This window comes from Symphalangus syndactylus, chromosome 24, assembly GCF_028878055.3.
Source record: "Symphalangus syndactylus isolate Jambi chromosome 24, NHGRI_mSymSyn1-v2.1_pri, whole genome shotgun sequence".
Taxonomy (NCBI): Eukaryota; Metazoa; Chordata; class Mammalia; order Primates; family Hylobatidae; genus Symphalangus; species Symphalangus syndactylus.
In genome coordinates this window covers 21,686,228-21,712,983 of record NC_072446.2, presented here as the reverse complement: position 1 = coordinate 21,712,983, position 26,756 = coordinate 21,686,228, and the positions used below count along the sequence as shown (strand labels likewise).

The 26,756-nt window shown below is 52.5% G+C and overlaps 2 protein-coding genes across 5 annotated transcripts in view; one reads left to right on the top strand and one right to left on the bottom strand.

Annotated features, from left to right (window-relative positions):
* Nucleotides 1–26,756, top strand: part of BCAS4 (breast carcinoma amplified sequence 4) — an 85,265-nt gene that overhangs the window by 41,002 nt on the left and 17,507 nt on the right. For 3 of the 4 annotated variants that reach the window (XM_055266284.2, XM_055266283.2, XM_063633406.1), the window contains exon 4: nt 5,881–6,015. The exons of the other annotated variant lie outside the window; for it this stretch is intronic. In XM_055266284.2, the coding sequence (XP_055122259.1) occupies nt 5,881–6,015 (135 nt within the window). The remainder of the gene's footprint in view (nt 1–5,880; nt 6,016–26,756) is intronic. 4 annotated transcript variants of the gene reach the window in all.
* Nucleotides 4,694–4,941, bottom strand: LOC129474570 (thymosin beta-4-like; the record flags this gene model as incomplete). The annotated part of the gene is made up of 1 exon (XM_055266010.2): nt 4,694–4,941. A coding segment is annotated over one exon (216 nt), but the record flags the coding sequence as incomplete, so codon positions are not given.

The window sequence follows — 26,756 nt, the reverse complement described above, 5'->3', positions numbered from 1 at the left end:
CTTTTCTTTTTGTTTGTTTGTTTTTTTTTCGGAGACAGAGTCTCACTCTGTCGCCTAGGCTGGAGTGCAATGGTGCGATCTCGGCTCACTGCAACCTCTGCCTCCCACGTTCAAGTGATTCTCCTGCCTCAGCCTCCTGAGTAGCTGGGATTACAGGCACATGCCACCACACATGGCTAACTTTTGTAGTTTTAGTAGAGACGAGGTTTCACCATGTTAGTCAGGCTGGTCCCGAACTCCTGACCTCGTGATCCACCCGCTTCAGCCTCCCAAAGTGGTGGGATTACAGGTGTGAGCCACTGCACCTGGCTGGTGATGTATTTCCTATTAGCTCAAGTGTGTGACATCAAACAATAAAACTGAGGGACCTGCTGAGAACCTGACATTGTATGGGGCAGGTGGACTCCAGAGCCAGAGAGCTGGGGCTCTGATCTGCCCCTCTGGTAATTCACCAACCCCCTTGGAGTCAGTGTCAAGGAAGACCCCCATCTCCAGGAAGGGAATGTGCCATCCACCCCTCAGAGTCATTGTGAGGATTAAATGAGACCAGCACCTGCCATCTTGCAGGTGCTCAGCAAGGACAAACTATTATGGTGGTTGTAGTTGTCCACAAGGCTGAGGGAGGGATAATTTGTCCAGGAGGGATAATGACTGTTCTGCCCTGCCAGCCGGGGGTCCTGGGGTGACTAGAGTGTCAGTGGCTTCCACAGAGTGCAAGTCCACCCTCCCCTCAGAATCAGTGTGACCTGCGAGGTGAGAGCTTGGAAACCACGAGATGACCTCTCAGGCCAGAACTTGACCCTTTATCAGTTGTATTAATAAAAACTAACTTTTTTTTTGAGACAAGTTCTCGCTCTGTCATCCAGGCTGGAGTGCAGTGGTGCAACCACACTTCCTGGCCTCAACCGATCCTCCCACCTCAGCCTCCCGAATAGCTGGGACTACAGGTGTGTGCCACCACGCCCAGCTAATTTTTTGTATCTTCTGTAGAGATGGAGTTTTGCCATGTTGCTTAGGGCTCATCTTGAACTCCTGGGTCAAGCAGTCTGCCCACTTTGGCCTCTCAAAGTGCCAAGATTACAGGCATGTGCCACATGCCCAGCCAACAAAAACTAATATTTTTGAGTGCCTACTACAAGCCAGGGACTATGAGTGCTTTACACATAAGAACTCACTTCAACTCCACAGCAACACCAGGAGCAAGGTCCTGCTATTAGTCTCATTTTACAGAAAAAGCCGCCGAGGCACAGAGATGAGAAGTGACTCTCCTGAGTTCACACAGGTGGGAAGTGGTAGAACTGGGGTTGCAAAGTTTATGTTCCCCCCTCCTGGATGTCAACACACCTTTCTGGACAGGACCCATGCTCTGAAGCTGGGAATTCTTTGGTGGAAGTGTTCAAATTCTCCAGGCATAGTGGCTCGGCCTGTAATCCCAGCACTTTGGGAGGCTGAAGTGGGAGGATCACTTGAGCCCAGGAGTTCGAGATCAGCCTGGGCAACATGGCAAGACCCCTGTGTCCAGGGAGGAAAATAGTGTTCAAATTCCTCAGTACTTGCCAATATATTTTTAAACAATGAGGCTTTCCTTCCCTCCCTCTCAGCTGATTATAAAAGTAGTATATCTTTATTGAGGAAAATATGCATAAATCAATCATGCTCCCTGCAGCCAGCCCTCAGGGTGGCTAAGATTAGCGGTGGGCACTGTCGCTCACCTGCAGCCACCACATCCTGGCTGTGTGGGTGGACATGTGCGTCTCCTCTCCCCGGAGTCGGGGCTGCCCTGGCCCAGGTTTCAGCCTCTCTGGCTGCGGCTTGGCTGGGCTGGCCTCACTGGCAGGCATTTTGGAGACAGTTCAGATATCGCGAGTGCACATTCCTCAGCTTCGCCTCACACTCTCCACCAGATTGGTATTAACGCAGGGAGCGTAAAATTGGAATTGGCTGGAGGAAGGGGAGTCGGCACTTTCGTCTGAGTTTTACAACCATATGTGCTGGCTGAGCCAGGCCTCTGAGGCTAGAGCCCTTGGCATATGCTTCCTGGCCCATTTCCCACCCACCCACCTCTACACACACACACACACACACACACACACACACACACACACACGCACACATCTGCACATACACAAGCACACATGACGTGGCTGATTCCGCCTTTCAGCCCTGCTACAGCCAGAACCCCAGGGCGGCAGCAGCACAAGAGAAGCCTCCATCTTGGGTTCACCCAATGTTGTTTTGCTAAGGATACACTCACTCACTCATTCACTCATTCATTCATTCATGCACGTGTGCATTTATGCATCCACCATCCATGTGGGCCCTGTCTCCTGGACCAGGCTCTGGTCTTGGCCTGTGAGCAGTGCTGACTCAGCAGCTTCTGTTTTAGAACCCACATTCTAAAGGGCGTGGACTGTGAATAGATAAGAATTTCAGAGGGCAATGAGGGCTGTGAAGACCAGGAATCTGGGTGGCTCCAGAGTGCCTGCCAGGGCTATATGAGATCAGGTGCTCAGGGACAGTTAGATGGAAGCCTGAAAGACAAACTGGGTGTGGTGGCTCACGCCTGTAATCCCAGCACTTTGGGAGGCTGAGTCAGTTGGAACACCTGGGGTCAGGAGTTTGAGACCAGCCTGGCCAACATGGTGAAACGCCGTCTTTATTAAAAATACAAAGTTAGACTGGGTGCAGTGCCTCACGCCTGTAATCCCAGCACTTTGGGAGGCCGAGGCGGGTGGGTCACCCTGAGATCGAGAGTTCGAGGCCAGCCTGACCAACATGGAGAAACCCCGTCTCTACTAAAAATACAAAATTAGCTGGACATGGTGGTGCTTGCCTGTAATCCCAGCTACTCAGGAGGCTAAGGCAGGAGAATTGCTTGAACCCGGGAGGCAGAGGTTGCAGCAAGCCAAGATCACGCTTTTGCACTCCAGCCTGGGCGACAGAGTGAGACTCCATCTTTAAAAAAAAAGAAAAAACCACACACACAAGCAGGGCCACACCCCATGGAGAAAGGAGAGCAGGGCGCTATAGGCAGGGAGTGCAGGTGCAGAGGCCCTGTGGGGTGAGGCTGGGCACTTTAAAGGAACCAAAAAGAAGCGCGTGGAGGGAGGAGGGAAGGTAGGGCTAGATGGCAGGAGGCCTGACAGGTCTTGGGAGGACTGCATTTCATGGTATTATTGAAGGAGAGGCTTTCCCAGAAGCAGCCAGCACTGAGGTGTCCTCATTCCTGTTCCTGGTATGAGAAAAATCTTTTCTATTTTACTAATGGAACAAAGCAGGCCACAGAGGTACTGCCTTGTCTGAGATGGCACTGGAGTCCCCACCTCTGCTGCCTTTAGCCACGTACACACATGCATATGCACACTAACACGTGCCCATACATGTACTGAGCACAGAGACAGTATGAAAAGACACACACCAGAGGTCACAAATGGGTGAGTTACATTTTACTGGGCCTGAACAGTATTTTTTTTTAAAGTGTAGATTTATTGCTAACGTTGAATAAAACTGGAGATTTTTCATAAAATCTGAATGTCCTTTTTAAAATGATAGTGTCTGAGATTTGATGGGCTCTTAATATGTGCTAAGCACTGTACTTGTTGAATAAGGTTAGTGTTTTTTGAAATGGAGCTTGCCCTGTCTCCCAGGCTGGAATGCAGTGGCATGATCTCAGCTCACTGCAACCTCTGCCTCCCGGGTTCAAGTAATTCTTGTGCCTTAGCCTCCCGAGTAGCTGGGAATACAGGCATGTGCCACCACACTCGGCTAATTTTTTTGTGTGTTTTTAATAGAGTTGGGGTTTTGCCATGCCAGCCAGGCTGGTCTCAAACTCCTGGCCTCAAGTGATCATCCTGCCTTGGCCTCCCAAAGTGCTGGGATTATAGGCATGAGAGCTACTCCACCTGCCCAAGGTTGATATTGTTTTTAATCCTCATTTTTCAGATAATAAAATGGAGGCTAATAGAAGTTAAGTAACTTGCTGAAAGGCACACAACTATTGAGAGGTAGAATTTGGATTCTAATCCAGAGAGTCTGATCATAGCTCACTGTAGCCTTGAACTCCTGGGCTCAAGTGATCCTCCTGCCTCAGCGTCCTGAGTAGCTGGAACTACAGGCACATGCCACCATGCCTGGCTCATTTTTCAATTTTTTGTAGAGATGGGGTTTTACCATGTTGCCCAGGCTGGTCTTAAATTCCTGGCCTCAAGTGACCCTCCCTGGCTTCAGCCTCCCAAAGTACTGAGATTACAGGCATGAGGTACCATGCCCAGCCAGAATTCTTTTTTTATTTATTTTAATTTTATTTATTTTTAAGTTTTTAAACTTTTTATTTGCATATTAATAAAATCGTGCATTCCAATAATTAAAATCATTTGAACAGCAACAACAAAAAAATGGCACTCTGATTAAACTGCATTACAGCCTGCAGGACACCTTGGGCCAACTTGGTTTTACTTTAGATTTCACTGTCCCATCCCACTTCTTCCACCCCACTTCTTCCTTCACCAACATGCAAGTTCTTTCCTTCCCTGCCAGCCAGATAGACAGATGGGAGAGGCAGGTGCGGCCTTCGTTGTCAGTAGTTCTTTGATGTGAAAGGGGCAGCACAGTCATTTAAACTTGATCCAACCTCTTTGCATCTTACAAAGTTAAGCAGCTAAAAGAAGTAAAATAAGAAGGCAATGCTTGTGGAATGTACAGTGCATATTGGCAGCGCACGCCTCATTACGATTCGCCTGCTTGCTTCTCCTGTTCAATTGTTTCTTTGGAAGGCAGTGGATTTTTCTCTTGCGTCTCTGTCTTCTTCAGTTTCGACCTATCGAATTTCTCGATCTCAGCCATATCAGATTTGTCAGACATGGTTGCGGAGGAAAAGCGGAGCGAGGCACACAAGAACGAGCCAAGTCTGGTCTGCGCAGTGGCCACCACTGAGTTGTCCAATTTTATTTATTTTTTTGAGACGGAGTTTCACTCTTGTCACGCAGGCTGGAGTGCAATGGCACGATCTCAGCTCACTGCAACCTCTGCCTCCCAGGTTCAAGTAATTTTCCTGTCTCAGCCTCCTGAGTAGCTGGGATTACAGGCATGTGCCACCATGTCCGGCTACTTTTTGTATTTTTAGCAGAGACGGGGTTTCACCATGTTGGCCAGGCTGGTCTTGAACCCCTAACCTCAGGTAATCTACCCGCCTCAGCCTCCCAAAGTGCTGGGATTACAGGTGTGAGCCACCGTGCCCTTTTTTCTTCTTGAAACTGGCAGCTCTGCACTTGAGGCCTGGAGCTGAGTGGTCCCTGTGGGCCTGGACTCAGCTTTCTGGTTCACCTGCTTCCCATTAGGCCCCCTTTACCTGCTCGTTTCCTGCCAGGCCCTTGGTGGCTTCTGAGTTCGAATGTACAGCACATCCACTATTAAAATGAGAGATTGTGTGTCCTTAACATAGATGAAAAGTACAAATAAACAAATAAATAAGCATTTGGGCTATTTCTATAAAATCACCTTTTAACAAAAAAGGCTTTGAAATCTGATGAATGTGCCCTGAGAGCCGCTGCCCCCGCCCCTGCCACTTCCTGGCTTTGTGACCTTGAGCAGGTGACCCAGCCTCTCTGAGCCTTGATTTACCTCCTCTATAAAATGGAGGCTAAGAACAGGGTCCCTATGGGGAGAAAGCAAGAGGCCATCAGCGGGAGCTGTGACTGTTGTCAGGGTTTCTGCAGGTGCCCCTCCAGCTAAGCAGGCCCTGCTGCCTTGCGGGGAGCCCCATTGGAGGGAGGCTGGGTGTAATTATGAAACGCCTGGAGTCCCCACCAGCCTAGGGAGTGTGGCCAGGAGTGGGCTCCAGCCTGCACAGATGCGGCATCATGGCGTCTCCATGTCTCTCAGGCCTTCGTCAAGATGGTTGGACACCACGTCGCCTTCCTGGAAGCAGACGTGCTTCAGGCTGAGCGGGACCATGGGGCCTTCCCGCAGGCCCTGCGGAGGTGGCTGGGATCCGCAGGGCTCCCCTCCTTCAGGAACGTGAGTATCCTGCCCCGAGAAGTGAGGGGAGGGCCTCTCCCCCTTCCCTCCGCAGACTTCAGCGTGGGGAGGAGCACGCAGGAAGCAGAGTTCAGGGGGTCACATTTCACTTCTGCAGACAGGAAACGGGTATGGGCGGCCAGGCACCTCAGCCTTTCTCTGTCCCCTGTGAGCCTTGGCTGTGACAGTTCGTGTGCTCATCTACCATTTATTGGGCGCCAACTGTTTGCTGAGTGCCATCTGAGGTTACTGTGGTGAGCAGAAACAGCTCCTGCCCTCCTGCCCGTCCTTGCACACTTAGGGACAGTGCCCAGGATGACATCCAGAATTCTGGCCAGGTTGCCCTTCCTGAGGCAGGAGTCAGCCTGGAGCTGGCCCGAGGAGCCGGGGAAGGGGGGACGGGCATCCCTTCTGCATATGACTCTTTGTGGCCTGCAAAGGCTGTTCTCTTCCTCATCTCTCCTCTGTCTTCCTGGGATCTTCTCCGTGGCCCCACAAGGAAGGAAGGATCATGTGTCCTTTTTGTCTTGTTTTGAAATGGGGTCTCACTCTGACACCCAGGCTGGAGTGCAAGGACGTGATCTCAGCTCACTGCAACCTTCGCCTCCTAGGTTCAAGTGATTCTCCTACCTCAGCCTCCCAAGTAGCTGGGATTACAGGTGCGTGTCACCATGCCCAGCTAATTTTTGTAGTTTTAGTAGAGATGGGATTTCACCATGTTGGCGAGGCTGGTCTCGAAGTCCTGACCTCAAGTGATCCACCTGCCTTGGCCTCCCAAAGTGCTGGGATTACAGGCATGAGCCACCGTGCCTGGCCGATCACCCTCATTTTATAGGTTGAGAAGACGGAGGCTCAGGGAAGGAGATAAGGGGACTTGTCTGAGGCCACGGGCCTGGAGCACCTGTTTCTGGTGACTTGCCCTTCACAGGAAAGGTGTCACCTAGCGGGGCCTCTTGTGGCTCCTTGGGCTCTGCCTGCAGGTATCCCCTCTACTGCCCTGTCTCCACTGTTCCTGCCTGTCCACACCTTATCTCCACTTTATCACAGCAGCCCATTTAGTGAGTGCTTTTTGTTTTTGAGATAGGATCTCATTCTGTCGCCCAGGCTGGAATGCAGGTGTGATCCTAACTCATCGCAGCCTGGAACTCCTGGGTTCAAGTGATCCTCCCACCTTAGCCTCCCAAGTAGTAGGGACTGCAGGCACGCACCACCACACCTGGCTAATTTTTATTTTTGTAGAGACAGAGGCTCGCTTTGCTACCCAGGCTGGTCTCCATCTCTTGGACTTCAGCGATCCTCCTGCCTTGACTTCCCAAAGTGCTGAGATTACAGGCATGAGCTACCATGCCTGGCCTTATTGAGTGCTTACAAGGTTCCAGGCGCTGCATTAGGTATTTTATATGCAGTGATTCATTTATCTTTCCCAGCCATCTTGTGTGCTGGGTACTAACAGTATCTCCATTTAACAGGTGAGGAAATGAAAATTCAGAAAGTGTCAGGGGTTCTGCCCGTGGGCAGAATTTGGCCTATGTCAACTCATTTTATTTGGCCAGGCAATGTATTTAAACAGTGTGACTTGAAATGCCTGATAGGGCATGTGCTTTCCAGTCACAGGCTCCTGGCTTCATTGTACCTGCCTGAGGCACGTGCTGTTCACCTGCTTCCAGGTGAGTGGTTTGCCCAAGCTTGTAACAGCTGGACAATGGCCTCCCAGATCTCATGGTCTAGGAACTCCTCTTGATCCTTCAGAGCCCAAGTTAAAGACACCTCCTGTGAGAAGCCCTCTGGGATTGCCCCTCTTTAGACAAACTCCATCTCTTTGCTTTCCAAAGACAATGAAGTTATGAGCTACATCCTTTTTTTTTTTTTTTTTTTTTTGAGACGGAGTCTCACTCTGTCACCCAAGCTGGAGTGCAGTGGCACGGGATCTCAGCTCACTGCAAGCTCTGCCTCCTGGGTTCACGCCATTCTCCTGCCTCAGCCTTCCGAGGAGCTGGGACTACAGGCGCCTGCCACCACACCCGGCTATTTTTTTTGTATTTTTAGTAGAGACGGGGTTTCACCGTGTTAGCCAGGATGGTCTCAATCTCCTGACCTCGTGATCCGCCCGCCTTGGCCTCCCAAAGTGCTGGGATTACAGGCGTGAGCCACTGCACCTGGCCGAGCTGCATCCTTTGTCCTCTCCCTCAACTTATGGTGACCATTCCCAAGTGACATTTCTCACTGATGGCTTTAAAAGCACATTTGGGGCCGGGCACGGTGGCTTATGCCTGTAATACCAGCACTTTGGGAGGCCAAGGCATGTGGATCACTTGAGCCCAGGAGTTCGAGACCAGCCTGGGCAACATGGCAAAACCCCATTTCTACAAAAAATAGAAAAGTTAGCTGGGTGGCACATGCCTGTGGTCTCAGTTACTGGGGAGGCTGAGGTGGGTGGATCACTTGAGCCTAGCCTGGGAGGTGGAGGTTTCGGTGAGCCTAGATCGCATGACTGCACTCAGCCTAGGTAACAGAGTGAGACCCTGTCTCACAAGAAAAGCACATTAGGGGCCAGATGTGGTAGCTCATGGCTATAATCCCACCACTTTGGGGGGCCAAGGTGGGAGGATTGCTTGAGTTCAAGACCAGCCTGGGCAACAAAGCAAGACCTTGTCTCTACAAAAAAGTATCCAAGTGTGATGGCATGCACCTGTGGCCCTAGCTACTCAGGAGGCTGAGGTAGGAGGATCACTTGAGCCTAGGAGTTTGAGACTGCAGTGAACCATGATCATGCCACTACACTCTAGCCTGGACAACAGAACAAGACCCTATCTCTGAAAATAAAAAAAAAGACACATCAGGGGCAGAAAGGACACAGGACCTTGGCTGCCCATGTCCTGTTAAAACCCAAGTATCCTAACAGTGGGTCCTGCCTGTCATTTAATACACTTCTTGTACTCCGCACAGTCATCCCGATGAGGTTGGTGCTAGTGTTCCCATTTACAGAGGCAGAGACTGCGACTTGGAGACGGGGAATCACCTATCCAGAGTCACTACTGGGTTTGGAATCCAGGCCTGTGGGGCTCTGAAACTGAGGTCCCCCCCCAGCACTCCTGCTGCAGGGATGTGGCATCCCCCCCGGCGTGTGGCTGGGGCGTGCTGGGACCTGCACCCTCTCCTCTCCACCACACTAGGACTTGCTAAGCCTTGGAGAGCCCCCTAGACCTACCTGCAGTGACTTGTTCCAGGAAGCGTGTTCTGGCCAGGGGTGGGTGAGTCATTCAGCAACCCCGGTGTGGTGTTCTTGGCCCCACAAGGGCTTTGTCTGGGGGAGGCGGTGCAGCCTAGTGTGTGCGCATGTGTGTGCAGAACTGAAGGCTCCAGGGCTGTGGCTGCTCCAGGGTGTGAGCTGGAGGGTCCCTTCCAGAATGATGATGATCACCGCTGGTGTTGGGGCCGACTCTGCAGTCGCCTCACACCCCACCCTGTGAAGAGGGTGTGGTCATTGTTCCTGTTTTACAGATGAGGAAACCGAGTCACTGAGGGGTTAAGTTGCTTGCCCACCCAGAAGGTGGTGGAGCTGGGATTGGAACTTGTGATGTCTGGGCCCAGAGCTGTTGCCCTGCACCCCACTGGTCCATTCTGTGCCCTCCCTGACCCCCGGACCTGCTCTCTGGGAGGTGGGAGTCCTCGTAGGGTGCCCAGGCATTCTCAGTGTCTTCCATCTTGATTCTTTCAAAGCTGGGATTTTGTGCCGTCTGTAGTTAGTTCCCCTCAGTGCCTCCTCCCCCAGGGTGGACACCTCCTTTCCGTGACCCTGAAGGGCCATCACCCTCAGAGGCTGACGTTCCAGTCTCCGCCAAGGGCTTGGATCTCCACCAAGCCCTTCTCCCGGGGCCTGTTCCAATGCCTGGCGTAGGTCTGAGGGGCCCAGGCAGCTGGGGGCTCGAGAGCTTTGGTTTCTGTCCTGGTCTCTCCCCCAGGACCCCACTGCTCCCCTGACGCAGGTGTTTGAGGCCTCCCCCTACCCTAGGCTGGCCCGGACAGTGACCATCCAGACGCAGCAGCCAGTCAGGGTGGCCTGGCCATGTGGCACCCTTGGGGTGTCTGTTCCTCACCCACCTGCGCTGCCTCCAAAGGGTCCATGGAGTGGAGAGGGCTGAGGTGGGACAGGGATATTGGGTGGCCCCACGGGAATGCTGGCATGGGGTTCTGCCCCTGTGGGAGGAGCCACAACACTCGCCAGAGGCCCAGCCCCCAGAGAGGGCAGGGCTGCCCGCTGCCCAGGTGACTTGGTGCTGGTGTGGACATTGCCTGTGGCCTGGGCTGGCCTGAGGGGTCCGGTGCAGGAAGTGACCTGGGGATATTAGCGATCCCCCTCAGCCAGCTTTCCGACTGGATCCTGGCCTCTCAGCCCTGCCTTTGAGCCGCCTGAGAAAGAGGCATTTGCTCCACAGACGGAGCCAGCCTGTGCCCCAGGCCCTTGGCGCCCAGCCACAAAAATGTACGCATGACCATGCTACGACACATGTATTTCATGGCACAAAAGTCCACATTTTCATGCTGCACTATATAAATGAAGTTTTCAGTTATGCTTTTATATTGATCGTTATAACATTGTGAGGTTTTAATAAGAATTGCACCTCTTTTTTATTATAGCTAAGCCCCTTCTGTGACATGTCTTAGCTGTGTGACCATGGGCAAGTCTCTTAGCCTCTCTAAGCCTCAGAGACAGCCAGGCACAGTGGCTTCCACCCATAATCCCAGCACTTTGGGAGGCCAGGGTGGGAGGATCACTTGAGCTGGGAACAACATAGGGAGACCACGTCTCTAATTTACTAGATATTATTAAAATAATATCTTTTTGAGATCTTAAAGTTATTTTGAATTGTTCCGAGATGGCTTCTCAGTGACTTCAGAATAAAATCCAAACTCTTTGTCATGGCCTGCAAGAGGCTGCATGATCTGGCCATGTTCAGTCTCTCTCTCTCTCTCTCTCTCTTTTTTTTTTTTTTTTTTTTTTTTTTTGAGATAGTCTCACTCTGTTGCACAGGCTGGAGTGCAGTGGTGCGATCTCAGCTCACTGCAACCTCCGCCTCCCGGGTTCAAGCAATTCTCCTGCCTCAGCCTCCGAGTAGCTGGGATTACAGGCGCCCACAATCACACCAGGCTAATTTTTGTATTTTTAGTAGAGACAGGGTTTCGCCATGTTGGCCAGGCTGGTCTCGAACTCCTGACTTCAGGTGATCTGCCCACCTCAGCCTCCCAAAGTGCTGAGATTACAGGTGTGACCCACCATGCCCAGCTTAAAATAATATCTTTAAAGTTAAAAAAAAATTAAGCCTCAGAGAGTCTGACTGAGTCAGTGAGCTGGCACGGGCAGGTTCATGAGAGGCTTTGCTTGCTAGAAAACTAGTTTGGATTTGATGGAAAATGATGAGGGCCCACGCTGAAGCAGAGGAGGAAAGCTCCAGAACTCTCAGGAGGGATTCCGAGCATGGAGCGGAAGAGCGTCGGCCACCTGAAAAGCCAGCCAGTGGCGTGATCTCAGCTCACTGCAACCTCCGCTTCCTGGGGTCAAGCGATTCTCCTGCCTCAGCCTCCCAAGTAGCTGGGATCACAGACATGCCACCACCACGCCTGGCTAATTTTTGTATTTTTAGTAGAGACGGAGTTTCGCCACATTGGCCAAGTTGGTCTCGAACTCCTGACCTCAAGTGATCCACCCACCTCGGCCTCCCAAAGTGTTGGGATTATAGGCGTGAGCCACCATGCCCGGCTGAAAAGCCAGCTTTGCTTGTGAGTAATGGAGTGGTCCAGGACAGACTCAACACTTAGTGTTCAGCGGTGAGCGGGAATCACGGGGCAGCTGACAGAGCCAGCCCTGCTGTGCCAGGAACTGTTTTCGGCTTGTCAATCCTCATAACATCCCACGAGGGAGGTGCTATTTCCATCGCCATCTTACAGGTGAGGAAACTGAGGCATAGAGAGGGTAAGTAACTTACCCAGGGGCACACAGTTGGACATGAGGATATGAATCCACATTCTTCTTTCCCTCACATATTGCCTTGGTAGAGAGCTGTGATCTCTTCAGGGAGCTTGTGTCTGGTGCAAGAATACAGACAATGACCAGATTCAAAGAAAATTCAGTTACAGATGGGACACGGTGACTCACGCCTGTAATCCCAGCACTTTGGGAGGCCTAGGTGGGTGGGTCACTTGAGCCCAGGAGTTCCAGACCAGCCTGGGCAATATGTGAAACCCCATCTCTACCAAAAAAAAAAAATACAAAACTTTGCCAGGAATGGTGGTGAATGCCTGTATTCCCAGCTACTCAGGAGGTGGAAGGATCACTTGAGCACAGGAGGTCAAGGCTGCAGTGAGTCATAATCGTACCACTGCACTCCATCCTGGGAAACAGAGCAAGACTCTGTCTCAAACAACAACAACAACAACAAAAAACAGAAAATTCAGTTAGATGGCTGTTTCTAAAGGGGGCCCTTTAGCTGGGCATGGTAGTGTGTGCCTGTGGTCCCAGCTACTTGGGAGGCTGGGATGGGAAGATTGCTTGAGCCCAGGAGTTCAAGGCTGCAGTGAGTTGAGGTTGCACCACTGCACTCCATCCTCGGTGACAGAGTGAGACCTTGTCTCTGCAAAATAAAATGTACAAAAAATTAAAAGGGATCCCAGGTCTGAGGGGTCAGGAGTGGTCTCTGAGGAGGGGCCATAGAAGCTGAGAGCTAGCCGGGCGCGATGGCTCACGCTTGTAATCCCAGCACTTTGGGAGGCCGAAGCGGGCGGATCACGAGGTCAGGAGATCGAGACCACTGTGAAACCCCGTCTCTACTAAAAAAAAATACAAAAAATTAGCCGGGCCTGGTGGCGGGCGCCTGTAGTCCCAGCTACTCGGAGAGGCTGAGGCAGGAGAATGGCGTGAACCTGGGAGGCGGAGCTTGCAGTGAGCCGAGACTGCGCCACTGCACTCCAGCCTGGGCAACAGAGCGAGACTACGTCTCAAAAAAAAAAAAAAAAAGAAAAGAAAAGGAGCTGAGAGCTAGATGATGAGTAAGTGTCGGTGTGGAGTCAGAAGAAAGAGCGCTCCCAGCTGAGGGAACTGCGATTGCAAAATCTCTGCAATGCACCTGAGCTTGGTGCTTGAGGAATCGCTAGTCCAGCGTGGGCTGCCTGCATGAGCCAGGGCAGAGTGGAGAGAGAGAACGTCTGGGAGGTAGCAGGTACCAGATTGTGCAGGGTCTCAAGGCCACACAGAGGAATTTAACACTCTCCTAAGGGCAATTCTTGTAGCAGGGGAGTGACTTGGCCAAATTTGCTTCACTTGGTGAGAAACCAGGGCTCCTTCTCTGCTCTGAGCTCAGGCTGGCATTCAGGGTCTGTGACGTCTTAGGACTTGAACACCAGAGCTGAGCAGGGCACGTGGGTGCCCTCCAGGCTGCAGGTTCGGTTGTTTGGAATGTTTCTTTCCCTGGAAATATCTCATGCTGTGCCCTGAGCTGTCTGGAATCCTCCCCTTGCCAGATCTCAGGGCCCTTGTCCAATCAGAGGAAAGAAAAGAGGTTCCAGAAAGGGGCCCAGGTCTTCCAGACAAATGTCCCTGAGACCCCGCTGGAGGAGGTGGCCATCAGCCCAGCATCTGCCTGCGGAGGGCCCCTCACATCTGGAGATGGTTTCAGGCATGTGCGGAAGTGAAAGTGTGAAATGGGGCCGGAGCCCTGCGGGCTGCGGACCTCGGAAGTGCACAGAGGCCACAGCAGGTGTCCCCTTGGCCTGGGCCAGCTTCCTGCTGACCGTGCCAGGCCGGCCCTCCTCCTGGCTCACGTGCCCAGAGGCACAGAGCAGCCTCACTAATTTGTTGTAAACCACTGTTTGTTTTCTGCCGCCAAAACATCTTGTTCACGAGGTGTCATTTTGATTAATTTTTCTGATGGAGAAGAATGCGGTGCTTCCCAGGGAAGCTCTTTGGCTGACAGCAAAGCTGACTGGGCCAACTCCTGACTCCTGCACAGAGCGGTGCTGCCCTGGGGGAGGGAAGCTTGGCTGGGACTTGGGGCTTCCTGGCCCACCTGTTCACTCCTACCCCCACCAGGGCAGCAGAGGCCTGGGGAGACCGTGCTTGCTGAGACCTTCCCAGAAAGAAAGATGGGCAGAGGGGCTGGAGGGGAGCCAGGGTGGCTTTGGAGCAAAGCAGAGCCAGGACAGGCAGGGTGTGAGATGTCACCTGGTCCCACAGTTGCAGTGCTCCCAGGGTGATCTGGTAACAGCAATGAGTGAGTCTTCTGGGCATGAGACAGGAGGGAGTGGTGGGGACTGTGGCGAATTGCAGACCCCATGCCTCATGTACAGGAGTGGAGCTTGCCTGGTACCAGCCTCACAGAAATGGCGGCCAGCGGTCACCAGGTTTTCCTATATGGGGGAGAAAGCTGGACATTTGGAGGGTTTTTTGTTTTTTGTTTTTTTAATGAATCTTCCCATGTCAAAAAGTCAGTATTTTTCTAACTGTTGAATACTGTGTGGAAAAACATGTTGTGGCCGGAGCAGTGGCTCACACCTGTAATCCCAGCACTTTGGAAGGCCAAGGCAGGAGGATCACTTGAGCCCAGGAGTTTGAGACCAGCCTGGGCAACATATTCTAAAAAATTAAAAATAATAAAACTGTGTTGTACCGTGGGCTGCACCCAGTATACCCCCAGGTCTGGACTTTAGGCTGATGACCTGTACCTCTTCGTCCCCTCCACTGTGGAGGATTTGGGACCAGGGAGGAGTAGAGCGGCATCTTCTCCACTTTTATGCACCAGCCCTGGTTGGAACTCTTCAACCCTAAACAGCAACATGACTAACAGCCAATAGTTGTATTGAGCTCCTACTGTATACGAAGGGCTTTCTGTGCCTCATCTCAATTTCCTGTAACAACACCAGAGGCAGATGCTATTATTCCAGTTTGCAAAGAAAGGACCTGAGGCTCAGAGAGGGCTGTTTACTTGCTCAGAGTCACACAGTGTAACTGGCAGAGCTGGGATTTGATCCAGCTTTGACCTTGGTCAGCTGGTCAGCGTGTGTCTCTACCTCCCTCTGTGAGCTTCCCAAGGGCAGGGACCAAAACTTCGACTGCCAAGGCTGCAAACTCGAGATCTTTGGGCTAGGTCTGCCTCAACCACACTTGTTCTTTGGCCAGCGTGGTATATGGATATATTTAACTTGAGTTAGTTGCCAAAAAGCATATTTCATGTGAGATTTTGAGGATGAGAGGGGAGGAAGTTCCTTCTGACAACAAGTAGTTTTTATTTTGGGAGGGGGCTGTTTGTTGAGGCCTATCTGGAAGCACCCCAACTTTGCTCTTATTGCTTCTCATGAAGAAGCAGAGGTTCGAGTGGGCCCCTGAGCGGCGTCCCTGCCCAGCCAGCATCTGGCCCACTGTTCTCACTCTTGGTGCCTGCTGGTGTGTTTGAGTTTCCTGCTCTGGTAGAGCACATAGTAGGTGTTCAATAGTCATCAGCGGATGTTCTGAAGGCTTCTTGCCTGCCTCCCAGATTTCTTAGGGGGTGTGTCCAAGCACTGGAAGGCTGGAGAGGATTTTCAAGGCTGTAAGGGAGGTAATGAGGCTGTGGGCGGAGCTGCCCTGCCGGGGCTGCCTGTAGGAGTCGTCAGTGCCAGGCTCAGCGTGCTTCCCTCCCCCAGCGACCCCCCCAGCTCCCGCCCCTCGCCTCCTCTCCCCTTCCTGCCCAGCCTTGCAAGTTGAGGGGGGCGGTGCTGGGTCTCTCCCCTGCAGAATACCCCTGCAGGGGGTGACTCGGGGAGGAGGCCGACGGGCTCGGCTTTATCTGGTGATGGAGGCTGGGTAAGACACAAACAAGAAGGGAGAGGAAATTGTGAGGCACCTTCTCCCGGCCCTGAACCAGCTGCTGCTTCTCCTGCTGCCCCCATCAGCCCTTGCGGTAAAAGTGCAGCAGGAGCAGGATGGCAAATACGAGGACCACAACTGTGGAGGGCCGAGGGGTGCCGGGTCCCAGTCTCCACCTACCAGCCCCCTCCCCACGGCTCCCAGGGACCTCCCGGGTTTGTTTCCTTCAAGGTCTTTGGTGGAGTGCTACAGGGGAACAGAGGGTTCCTGGCAGGCTGGTTTGGGAATCAAATTGTGTTTTTCAGGCATTTCATTCTTGTTGAGATTTTGAGGATGAGAGGAGGAAGTTCCTTCCGACAATAAGAAGTTTTCATTTCCGGGGGGGTTGGCTGTTTTTGGGCCCTATGTGGAAGCCCCCCAACTTTGTCCTGGTTGGTGGGACCCTCAACATGCCCTTCTCTCAACGCAGCACCACCATCAGGGGCATCCCCTGTGGCAGCAGTGCCTGGGCCCAGCCCTGCCATCCTGGGGTTGTTGGACATTGTTTGTGGCCTTTGCACATGCCGGTCCCCCTCCCTGGAAAACCCTTCCCACTCCCCACCTGGCAATGTTCATTATTGTTCAAAGCCCCAGTCACACGGTCCCACCCCTGGGAAGCCACCTGGGTTCCCCAAGCCAGCCTTCCTCTGGGGTCCCCTAACCCAAACCCTCATTCATTCCCTGGCTGGCACATGGCCTCGTCTGCATTTTCTCCTGTTGTTCCCCTAGCCTGAGAGCTGCTCAAGGGCGGGGCCTGTGTCTTGTCTTTGCCGTGGTGATGAGAGTTCTGATGCTGCTGGAGTGTTCTGGGGCTCTTCTCTGGGCCACCACAAGCAGCACTTACCTGCCCTACTTGGTTCATCCCCAGGCCACCTGGTACGGAGTAACTGTCTCCATCCCCACTCTTCAGCTGAGGAAACCGAGGACCAGAGAAGTTAGAACATTTTAACAAAGCCAGGGCCTGGCCCGTTTGATTCCAGAGTCCCACATTCTTCACACCCCAGGAATCGAAATTCAAACACTCACTGAGACCAGGCAAGGCCCTGAGTGATGCACAGAGGCCAGGTTGGGGCTGTGACCAGCAGGGGAGACGGGGCCCTCAGCCGCAGCCTGGAACAGAGACCAGAGTGGCCAGGCCTTGCGCTTTTTGTGGCTGTGTGTGTGTGTGTGTGTGTTTTTCTTTTTTCTAGTTTCACTCTGTTGCCCAGGCTGGAGTGTGGTGGCGTGATCTTAGCTCACTGCAACCTCTTCCTCCCAGGCTCAAGCAGTTCTCCTGCCTCAGCCTCCCGAATAGCTGAGACTACAGGCGCCTGCTGCCACGACTGGCTAATTTTTGTATTTTTAGTAGAGATGAGGTTTCGCCATGTTAGCCAGGCCAGTCTTGAACTCCTGACCCCTAGTGATCCGCCCACCTTAGTTTCCCAAAGTGCTGGGAATACAGATGTGAGCCACTGCACCTGGCTAAGGCCTTGCACATTTTAAAAGAGCGAATGCAGATTTTCTGTGAAATCAACTGATTTTGAAAACAGGTCTGAGAGGCTCAAATAAATCTCCTCAGGGCCGTCGGTTCAGGGGCCTGCATCTGGGCCTTGGCAGTGATCTACAGTGACCGGGCAGCGCCCAGAGGACCCAGGACATGAACCCGTGGCTGGGTACCTACCTCTCCCTGCCCAGCCTGGCATTTGAGTCTCCTCAGTGGGGGACATCATCAAGGATGTGTGGGGTGCCAGGGCCCACGGCTGGTCTGGGTTCACTTCACAAACAGGGTTCTAGGTGAGTGCCAAGGGAGGCAGTTGGTGGGATCCCTCTACACCCCCCACATTCTTTCCACCTGGCACTCCTACTTTTTGAGCCAAACAGATGATGTTTTCTTAGTCTTATATGAAGTGTCAATGAATGCAGTTAACAACATCCCCTTTCCTTTTTTTTTTTTTGTTTTTTTGAGTTGGAGTCTTGCTCTGTCACCCTGGCTGGAGTGTAGTGGTGTGATCTCAGCTCACTGCAACCTCCGCCTCCCAGGTTCATGCAATTCTCCTGCCTCAGCCTCCCGAGTAGCTGGGATTGTAGGCACATACCACCACGCCCAGCTAATTTTTGTACTTTTAGTAGAGACAGGGTTTCGCCATGTTAGCCAGGCTGGTCTCGAACTCTTGGCCTCCCAAAAGGATTACAGGTGTGAGCCACCTCACCCAGCCAACACTCCCCTTTCTAATCGGAATGTCACCTTCAGGGTCACTCATCATAGAGAAACTCTGTCCCTCGCAGCTCCTCATATCATAATGCAAACCCCATTCGCCCTTAAGATTGCGGATCCAGTTCCTGTAGCATTTGGAGGGGGGGTAATCAAGAGCAAGAATGCAGACCAGGCCTCGCAACCTCAGCACTGTGGACATTTGGGGCCAGGTCCTTCTTTGCTGTGGGGACCATTTTGTGTAGTGGGGGATGTTTTGTGTACTGGGGGGTGTTTTGTGCACTGGGGGGTGTTTTGTGCCCTGGGGGGTGTTTTGTGCACTGGGGATGTTTTGTGCACTGGGGATGTTTTGTGTAGTGGGGGGTGTTTTGTGTACTGGGGGGTGTTTTGTGTAGTGAGGGGTGTTTTGTGTAGTGGGGGGTGTTTTGTGCACTGGGGGGTGTTCTGTGCACTGGGGGGTGTTTTGTGCACTGGGGGGTGTTTTGTGTAGTGGGGGGTGTTTTGTGTAGTGGGGGGTGTTTTGTGCGCTGGTGGGTGTTTTGCTGCATCTCTGGCCTCACTCACTAGATGCACCCTCCCCACAGTGTAACAACCAAAAAGGAGTCCATAAATTGCCAGCTGTCCCCTGGGGGCAAAATTGCCCTGAGTTAAGGACCACTGGCCCAGGAGAATGACAGCTGTCAAGACTGGGTGATGGTATGTGGGGACTCATCATTAGTCCCCTCATTGCTTTTATATGTTTCCTATAAATATGAAAAAGTTTCTTTATAAATATGGAAAAGAATACAAAGTTAAAAAATATATGAAAGCATGAATTCTGGAGCCAAACAGTCCCGGGTTTTGTATATTGGTGGTGTTGCTGGCCAGCTCCATGGCCTTGGGAGAGTCTCAGCCTCCCCCTCTGTGAAATGGGTGGCAGTTCTCCAGCCTCATGGCCTCAGGTCGAGGATTTGAACGTGCATGATTTGTTCTTCATTTGGCAGCTTCTGTGCAGCAGTACTCTGATGTGGGCGCTGTTCTAGCGGCTGAGGTGCATAAGTTGTGGAGAGTGGCGTGCTTTGTTGAGTATTCACGCGAGGCAGGCATCCGGACGCTCTGCGCTGACCTCGTTGCTCACCCGCTCAGCTGTTGTGTAGTGAGGCAAGTTGCTATCATTGGCTCCATTTTATAAAGAGCAACTGAGGCAGCAGGAGGTGTAGCTTCTCCCCACAGTCAGCGGGAGGAGGTAGAAGAGGTGTCCCCAGGCTGCCTGGCTCCAGAGCCTGCAGTCCTGAGCTCCAGGCTGCCTGAAGGGATTCACTTATGCACTCGGCACAGTGCTAGCACATAGTAGGTGCTCAGTTAGGGTGGGCTGCGAGGATTGCTTTTGTAGACAGCTCTCTGGAGGGGATGATTGTTCCAAATCCCCCCACCATGTGGCACCCTAGGTGTGTCTCTGACATCTTCAAGGCTGCCAAAGCCAAGTCCTGAAGCTTCTGTTTACAGAATAACCTGTCGCCCGCTTCCTGCCATATGCTGACGTCAGCCACCGTGGATCTCGCCTGCAGGAATTGAATGGAGTGGCTCTCTTGCCTCTGAGCTGCTGCCCATCTGGGTCAGCCCCTCCACACTGCTCATGCCAGGAGCATGCCGGTGCTCAGGGGTGGCCGGGTTCGTGGTGTGTCTCAAGCAATGCTGGGTCATGAGGGGTTGGGCTAGCCACGCCCACCTGGGCACACCTGCCGGGGGTGTCTTGGGTCCCCCTCTGGGTCCCACCTCTCCCACTTCCTCCTGTTTTCAGCTCCCCATTCCATCTTGACCACTGGGGGAGGGGCCCAGGCAAGGCCCCACCCTCACCCCCAGCTCTGCTTGGTGGAAATTTCGGCCTCTGGCTCTGCATCCCCCACAGTTCTGTTTCCTGCTGTCTCTCTTCCCGTCTCCATCTCTGTTGGTATTCTGGTCTGTCTCTATCTTTGTGTCACTGCCTGGATCCATGTCTCTTGCGTTCATCTTGCTTGTCTCTGCCTCTCTCCATGTGTCTCTGCATCCCTATCGGTGCCACTCTGTCTCCTTGTCTCTCCTGCCTGTGTCTCTGTCCCATGTCTCTCCGTGTGTCATCTACACACTCACAAACCTTCACTGTGCCCCCTGTCCCCCAGGCCACAATCCTTTCATCCCCCTTCACGCCCCACCCCACCTGCATCTCTGGCTCCTCCAAGAGACCTTCTTGGGACCCCTTCCTCCTCAGACTGGAAGGGGAAGGGTGTGGGCCGGAGGGGATAGGACAGGTCTGAGTCTGTCTGCTGTCCACCAACCTGGCTGGCCCAGGCTGGGCCGTGGGCACCCACTGCCCTTCTCTGAGCCCTGATGTCCACATCAGGGCATAGGTGCACCCACAGGAGGGTCCCCCAGGGGCACTTTTTACTGCGTCACTGGAGAGCAGCAACACTTGGTACGTGGGAACTGTTAGTAACAACAGCCATGAACCTGAGGATGAATAAATGATGGACCTGGGTCCCTGCCTGGGCTTAGGGTCTCTCTGGAGAATAAAACTCACAGGCAGAAACTATCAGCGGATAATAACAAGGTGGGCTGCATGCATCTGACTTCCATGCCTCACAGAGAAAAAGAGGAAAGAGCTCAAGGGAAGCTGCAGAGGATAGGCTGGGAAAGGCCTGCGGGAGGGAAGAGCCCGGCCCACGTGTGGCACTGGCATGGCATTCGCAGTACAGCCCACGACAGGCTGCTGGGTCGCAGGCATTCCTGAGCGAGATTGGGCCCGGCAGGGGATGGCAGGTGTGGTCGGTGTCGGAACGCAGGTTCTGGAATCAAGCAATGTGCAGAGGTGAGTCGTTGGTCAATGCAGACTCCTGCCTGCTGCCTGCAGCTGTGGATGGGGTCTGGAAAAGGTGCAATCCCTTTGATGCCCACGGAGCCTGGGAAGTACTTGGCTCTGTTCCTGGTCAACTTTCTGCTGGGAAAATAAACCGTGTCTCATTAGGCAGAGAGTTCATCCCGATGCCTGTTCTGGCTGATAACATCACTGCTTGTCATGCTGCCAGGCCCAAAGTCAAGGTCAAAGTTCCTGTTACTTAGGGAATCCTAATAACTAACCTGGGAACCTCAGCTGGAGAGGGAGATGCTGGTTTTTAAATGGAGTGAGAAGCTGGAGCAGGGAGGCAGCTGTTTCGGGACTGGGCATCCCCAAGCTCCAATTTCGAGGTGCCATCCTGACCAGGATTGGTGATCACAGTCTTCCAGCTTCCTTGTCCCCTTTGTGTCTGGCAGCTCTTTGCTGGCCTGGACCTGGCTCCAGAGGCCTTGGGCAGTGCCCCTGGAAGTGTGTGCGTTGGTACGAGGCAGGAGGGGCTCAGATGACAGCAGTCAGTGCTTGGAGAGACATGGGGGCCCTGCTTGCAGGGCTGCTTGCCAGCATCTTTGTGCCTGACATGTGGCCTCCTATAACCTCTCACTCTCTGGCCAGCAGGCATTTACTGAGCACCTACTGTGTGCCAGGCCCTCTGATTGATTGATGAGTCACATCACTTAGTGGCTGAGAGATGTTCTGGCACTTGTAATTTTCAAGCCTCCTTGTAAGTTAAACATTGAAGCAGCATCAGAACTGGCTCCCATAACTGTGATTTAGTTTAAATGTTCATATTTTGAAACTGAATGCATTTAATTACTAAAAATGCAACATTATAACATTGTACATTTGGGCTGTTCACAAGCTAATGATGGCATTTTAGAAGCATATGAATTCAGAGAGCCCTGTTCAGGATGAAATGAGCCTTCATTCATTGAGCACTATTTTCTTCCTTTTTTTGAGATGGAGTTTCACTCTTGTTGCCCAGGCTGGAGTGCAATGGCGTGATCTCAGCTCACCGCAACCTCCACCTCCTGGGTTCAAGCAATTCTCCTGCCCAGACTGCTGAGTAGCTGGGATTACAGGCATGCGCCACCACGCCTGGCTAATTTTGTATTTTTAGTGGAGACAGGGTTTCTCCATGTTGGTCAGGCTGGTCTTGAACTCGAGACCTCAGGTGATCCACCTGCCTCAGCCTCCCAAAGTGCTGGGATTACAGGCTTGAGCCACCTCACCCAGCCGAACACTATTTTCTAAGCACTTTCCATTATATGGGCATAATGCCCTATGAAGTAGGAGCAATTATTAGCCCCCATTTTCAGATGAGAAAACAGAGGCACAGAGAGGTTAGTAACTTGGCCAAGGTCACACAGCTAGAAAGGGGAACCGCTGCCATCTGAGGGATTTGGAAATGGGACGGTTTACTGTGCTGGATGAAGGGACTCTGCTCTCAATGCTAGCAGCTCTGGGGCTTTGGTGGGGGATGTCAAAGTGCAAATTCGAGGTCCTCTGTGACCCCCACCTCCACTGCCACCCTTATTTCCATAAGCAACGTGAGTCTCACTGAGGGAATGGGCAGGTGGTGGGAAGCCCCTAAGGCTTTGTGCCCCGAGAAGTGAGTTATTCCCCATCAGAAGTCCCCCCATTTCTGGCTCTGTTGAGAACGTCCATGGTGAGGGTGAGGGTGGGTGGCTTGGCCAGCAGGATGTTCTCCTCTTTCCTTCTGTCTCTAGGGCTCTTGAGCCTGGAGACCACCCCCCAGTGTTGCTGCCTGGAGCTTCCTTCCATCCACCTCCATGCCTGTCCCGTCCCCGCACAGTCCCCTCTTAGCCTCCTTGTCTGCTCCGGGAGCTGCCGAGAACTAGCGATTCCAGCCCCTGGGCCAGGCTTAACTCTGCTGTCAAACTTCCACCCTCTATTCATTCATTCATTCATTCATTCATGTTAACACAGTCATCCCTGGTATCCATGGGGCTTGGTTCCAGGAACCCCTCTCAGTTATCAAAAATCCATGGGTGCTTGAGTCTCTAATACAGAGAATATATAGAGAGAATTTGCATATAACTTACATACATCCTTTCGAATACTCTAAATCACCTCTAGATTACTTATAATACCTAATACAAAGTAAATGCTGGCCGGGCATGGTGGCTTACGCCTGTAATCCCAGAACTTTAGGAAGCCGAGGTGGGTGGATCACCTGAGGTCAAGAGTTTGAGACCAGCCTGGCCAACATGATAAAACCCTGTCTGTACTAAAAATACAAAAATTAGCCAGGCATGGTGGCAAGCGCCTGTAATCTCAGCTACTTGGGAGGGCAAGGCAGGAGAATCACTTGAAGGCAAGAGCCAGAGGTTGCAGTGAGCCAAGATCGCGCCGTTGCACTCCAGCCTGGGTGACTGAGTGAGACTCTGTCTCAAAAACAACAACAAAAAACCCAAAATAAATGCTATATAGATAGCTGTTATACTGTATTGTTTGGGAAATAATGACCAAAAATCTGAACATGTTCAGTACAGATACAACCAACCTTTTTTTTTCCTTGATTTTTTTTTTTTGTGTGTGTGAGACAGTTGCTCTTTCGCTCAGGCTGGAGTGCGGTGACACAGACCATAGCTCACTGCAGCCTCAAACTTCTGGGCTCAAGCAATCCTACCACCTCAGCCTCCTGAATAGCTGGGACTATAGGGCTGGGCCACCATGCCTGGCTAACTTTAGTATTTTTTGTAGAGACAGGATCTTGCTCTTATTATTATTATTGTTGTTATTACTATGTGAGACAGAATCTTGCCCTGTCACCCAGGCTGGAGTACAGTGGTGAGATCTCAGCTCACTGCAGCCTTGACCTCTTAGGCTCAAGCAATCCTCCCACCTCAGCACCCCCCAAGTAGCTGAGAGACTACAGGTGTGTGCCACCATGCCCGGCTAATTTATTATTGTTATTATTATTATTACTATTATTATTATTATTGTAGAGACAGTGTCTTGCTATGTTGCCCAGGCTGGTCTGAACTCCTGGGCTCAAGTGGTCCTTCCGCCTTGGCCTCCCAAAGGGCTGGGATTACAGGCTTGAGCCACCACGCCCAGCCTCGTTTTTGAATATTTTTGATTCATGGTTGGTTGAATGCATGGATGTGGAACCCACAGATGTGGAGGGCCAGCTGCACTTATCTTTGAGCCACCTGTGTGAGCCAGGCATTGTTCAGACCCTTGGCGTGGAAGGAGCAGAGGCTGCCTGCTCCCAGCCCTGGCGATGGCCTAGTGTGTGATATGCCCCAGGGAGAGCACTGTAAGGAAGGGAAAGGAGAGGTGTCTGAGGAGGAGGAGACAGGGGGCCAGGGAGGGCCTCTGGGGAGGTGACTGGAGAGCCAGGTGGCTGGCGCCCTGGGGGAGGGAAGAAGAGGGCCTGGGGACAAGGAGTTCAGGTGGTGGAAGGAGCAGGCCCTGGGGCCAGTGGGAGGCTCAGCCTGGAGGCTCTGAGACCTGCTCAGCCCTTGTCTTACTGGGACCGCTCTGCTGCATGTGGAGGAAAGATGCCAGGTGTGTGATGTGGAGCTTAGGGGCTTTAGAGCCACTGGAATGGTCCAGGAGAGTGCTGGTGGCCTGGAGCAAGTGGGGTGGCAGGTGGAGGTGGGGAGGTATAGCCAACTCTGGATGTGTGTGTGTGTTAATTGAAATTTTCTTTTGAGAACATTGTAGATTCACATTCGGTTACAAGAAGTAACATGGAGAGGCCGGACGCAGTGGCTCACACCTGTAATCTCAACACTTTTGGAGGCTGAGGCAGGAGGATCACTTGAACCCAGGAATTTGAGACCAGCTTGGGCAACACAGGGAGACCCCCATCTCAAAAAAAAAAAATTAGTTGGGCATAGTAGCATGTGTCTGGGGTTCCAGGTACTTGGGAAGCTGAGGTAGGACTATTGCTTGGGCCTGGGAGGTCAAGGCTGCAGTGAGCTGTGATTGCACCACTGCACTATAGCCTGGGCGACAGAGTGAGATCCTGCTTCGAAAAAGAACACAGAGAGATCCCTTTCTGTGCCCAATTGTCCCAAGTGGTAACATGTTTCAAAACCATAGCACAATATCCCAACCAGGTTAGCAACATGAATCTGACCTGTTGATCCGATGCAGGTCTCCCCAGTCTGACTTGGACTCATTTGCATGTGGCGTAAGTCCTATAGGTTTGTACCCATTCCATACAATTTACTTGTATCAGCCAAGACACTGAGCAGGGTCCCGCCAGGTCCCCTGTGCTGTCCTTTATAACCACCCTCACCCTTCCTGTCCCCCTACTCCCTGCCCAAACCCCGGCTACCACTCATCTGCCCTCCACTTTTAAGATTTTGCCATTTCAAAAATGTTCTATAAATGGAACGGTGCAGTCTGTGACCCTTTGGGATTGGCTGTTTTCACTCACATACTTCCCTGGAGATTTGTCCAAGTTGCTACATGAATTAGGAGTCTGGGCCGGGCGTGGTGGCTCACGCCTATAATCCCAGCACTTTGGGAGGCCCAGGAGGGTGGGTCACCTGAGGTCAGGAGTTCAAGACCAGCCTGGCCAACATGGCGAAACCCTGTCTCTACTAAAAATACAAAAATTAGCCAGGTATGAAGGCACACGCCTGCAATCCCAGCTACTCAGGAGGCTGAGGCAGGAGAATTGCTTGAACCCGTGGTGGAGGTTGCAGTGAGCCAAGATCATGCCACTGCACTGCAGCCTGGCGACACAGCGAGACTCCATCTCGAAAAAATAAATAAAAAGACAAAGAGTGTGTCACTTGAGCCCAGGAGGTTGAGGCTGCAGTGAGCCATGATCGTGCCACTGCTCTTCAGCCTGGGTGACAGAGCAAGGCCCGGTCTCTGGAAAAAAAAAAAAAAAAAAAAGTCTGGATACGTTTGCAGGCAGAGCCAACAGGATTTGCTGGGGTGGTCAAGCAGCAGTTGGAGATTTGAGCGTGGAGTTCAGGGCTGGAGGAGGCATCCAGTATTGTGTCTCCATGAGGCCGAATGAAGTCACCCGGGAGCGGGAGGCCCAGAGGTCGGAGGTCTGAGTGCACACGGATTAGGCGTCTCCTGTGTGGTAGATGCTGTCCTGGGCCGAGAGTTCAGCAGCGAATGGGGCAGACAAGTTCCCTGCATGGTGAGGGGCTGACCAGCTGCAGCGTCGGTGTGGGTATGGACAAGGGAGCAGGCTCGGGATCTCATTCCCTTATCGTTTCTCTCTTTGCAACTGTGGCAGACTCCAGGGCCTGCACCTTGTGGAGCCCAGTGTGGCCCTAGGGTGGAGGGGCTGGACCAGAGCTCTGCAGGAGCCGTGAGTGAAATGACAAGAGTGCAGTGTTTCCCTGAAGGCGAGATGGCCTCCGTCCAGCACGGACGGCCTGGCTTCTGAGATGTCCTTTACACATTTAGAATATCATAGCTTTGACAGAGGGATGGGGTTGGCAGGTGAGGGGGCTGCAGTTGTTTTGTGTGTCTATGCCAGGGGCAGGTGGACTGCCCGCCCCTTGGCTTGGGTGCAGAGGCCTGGAACCCTTGGAGTGACTTCCCCAGCTCCCTTTCCCATCTCCTCCCCTCCAGCCCCTTTCCCCAGCCTGGCCCCTCATCCCTGCTTCCCTCCCGCTATGTGGCTGCTTCATGTTTGCATCAGAGCCACTAGGCTGTTTGGCTGTTCCTTCATATTTTCTTTTCTTTTTCTGTCTTCTTCTTCTTCTTCTTCTTCTTCTTCTTCTTCTTCTTCTTCTTCTTCTTCTTCTTCCTCTTCTTCCTCTTCTTCCTCTTCTTCCTCTTCTTCCTCTTCTTCCTCTTCTTCCTCTTCTTCCTCTTCT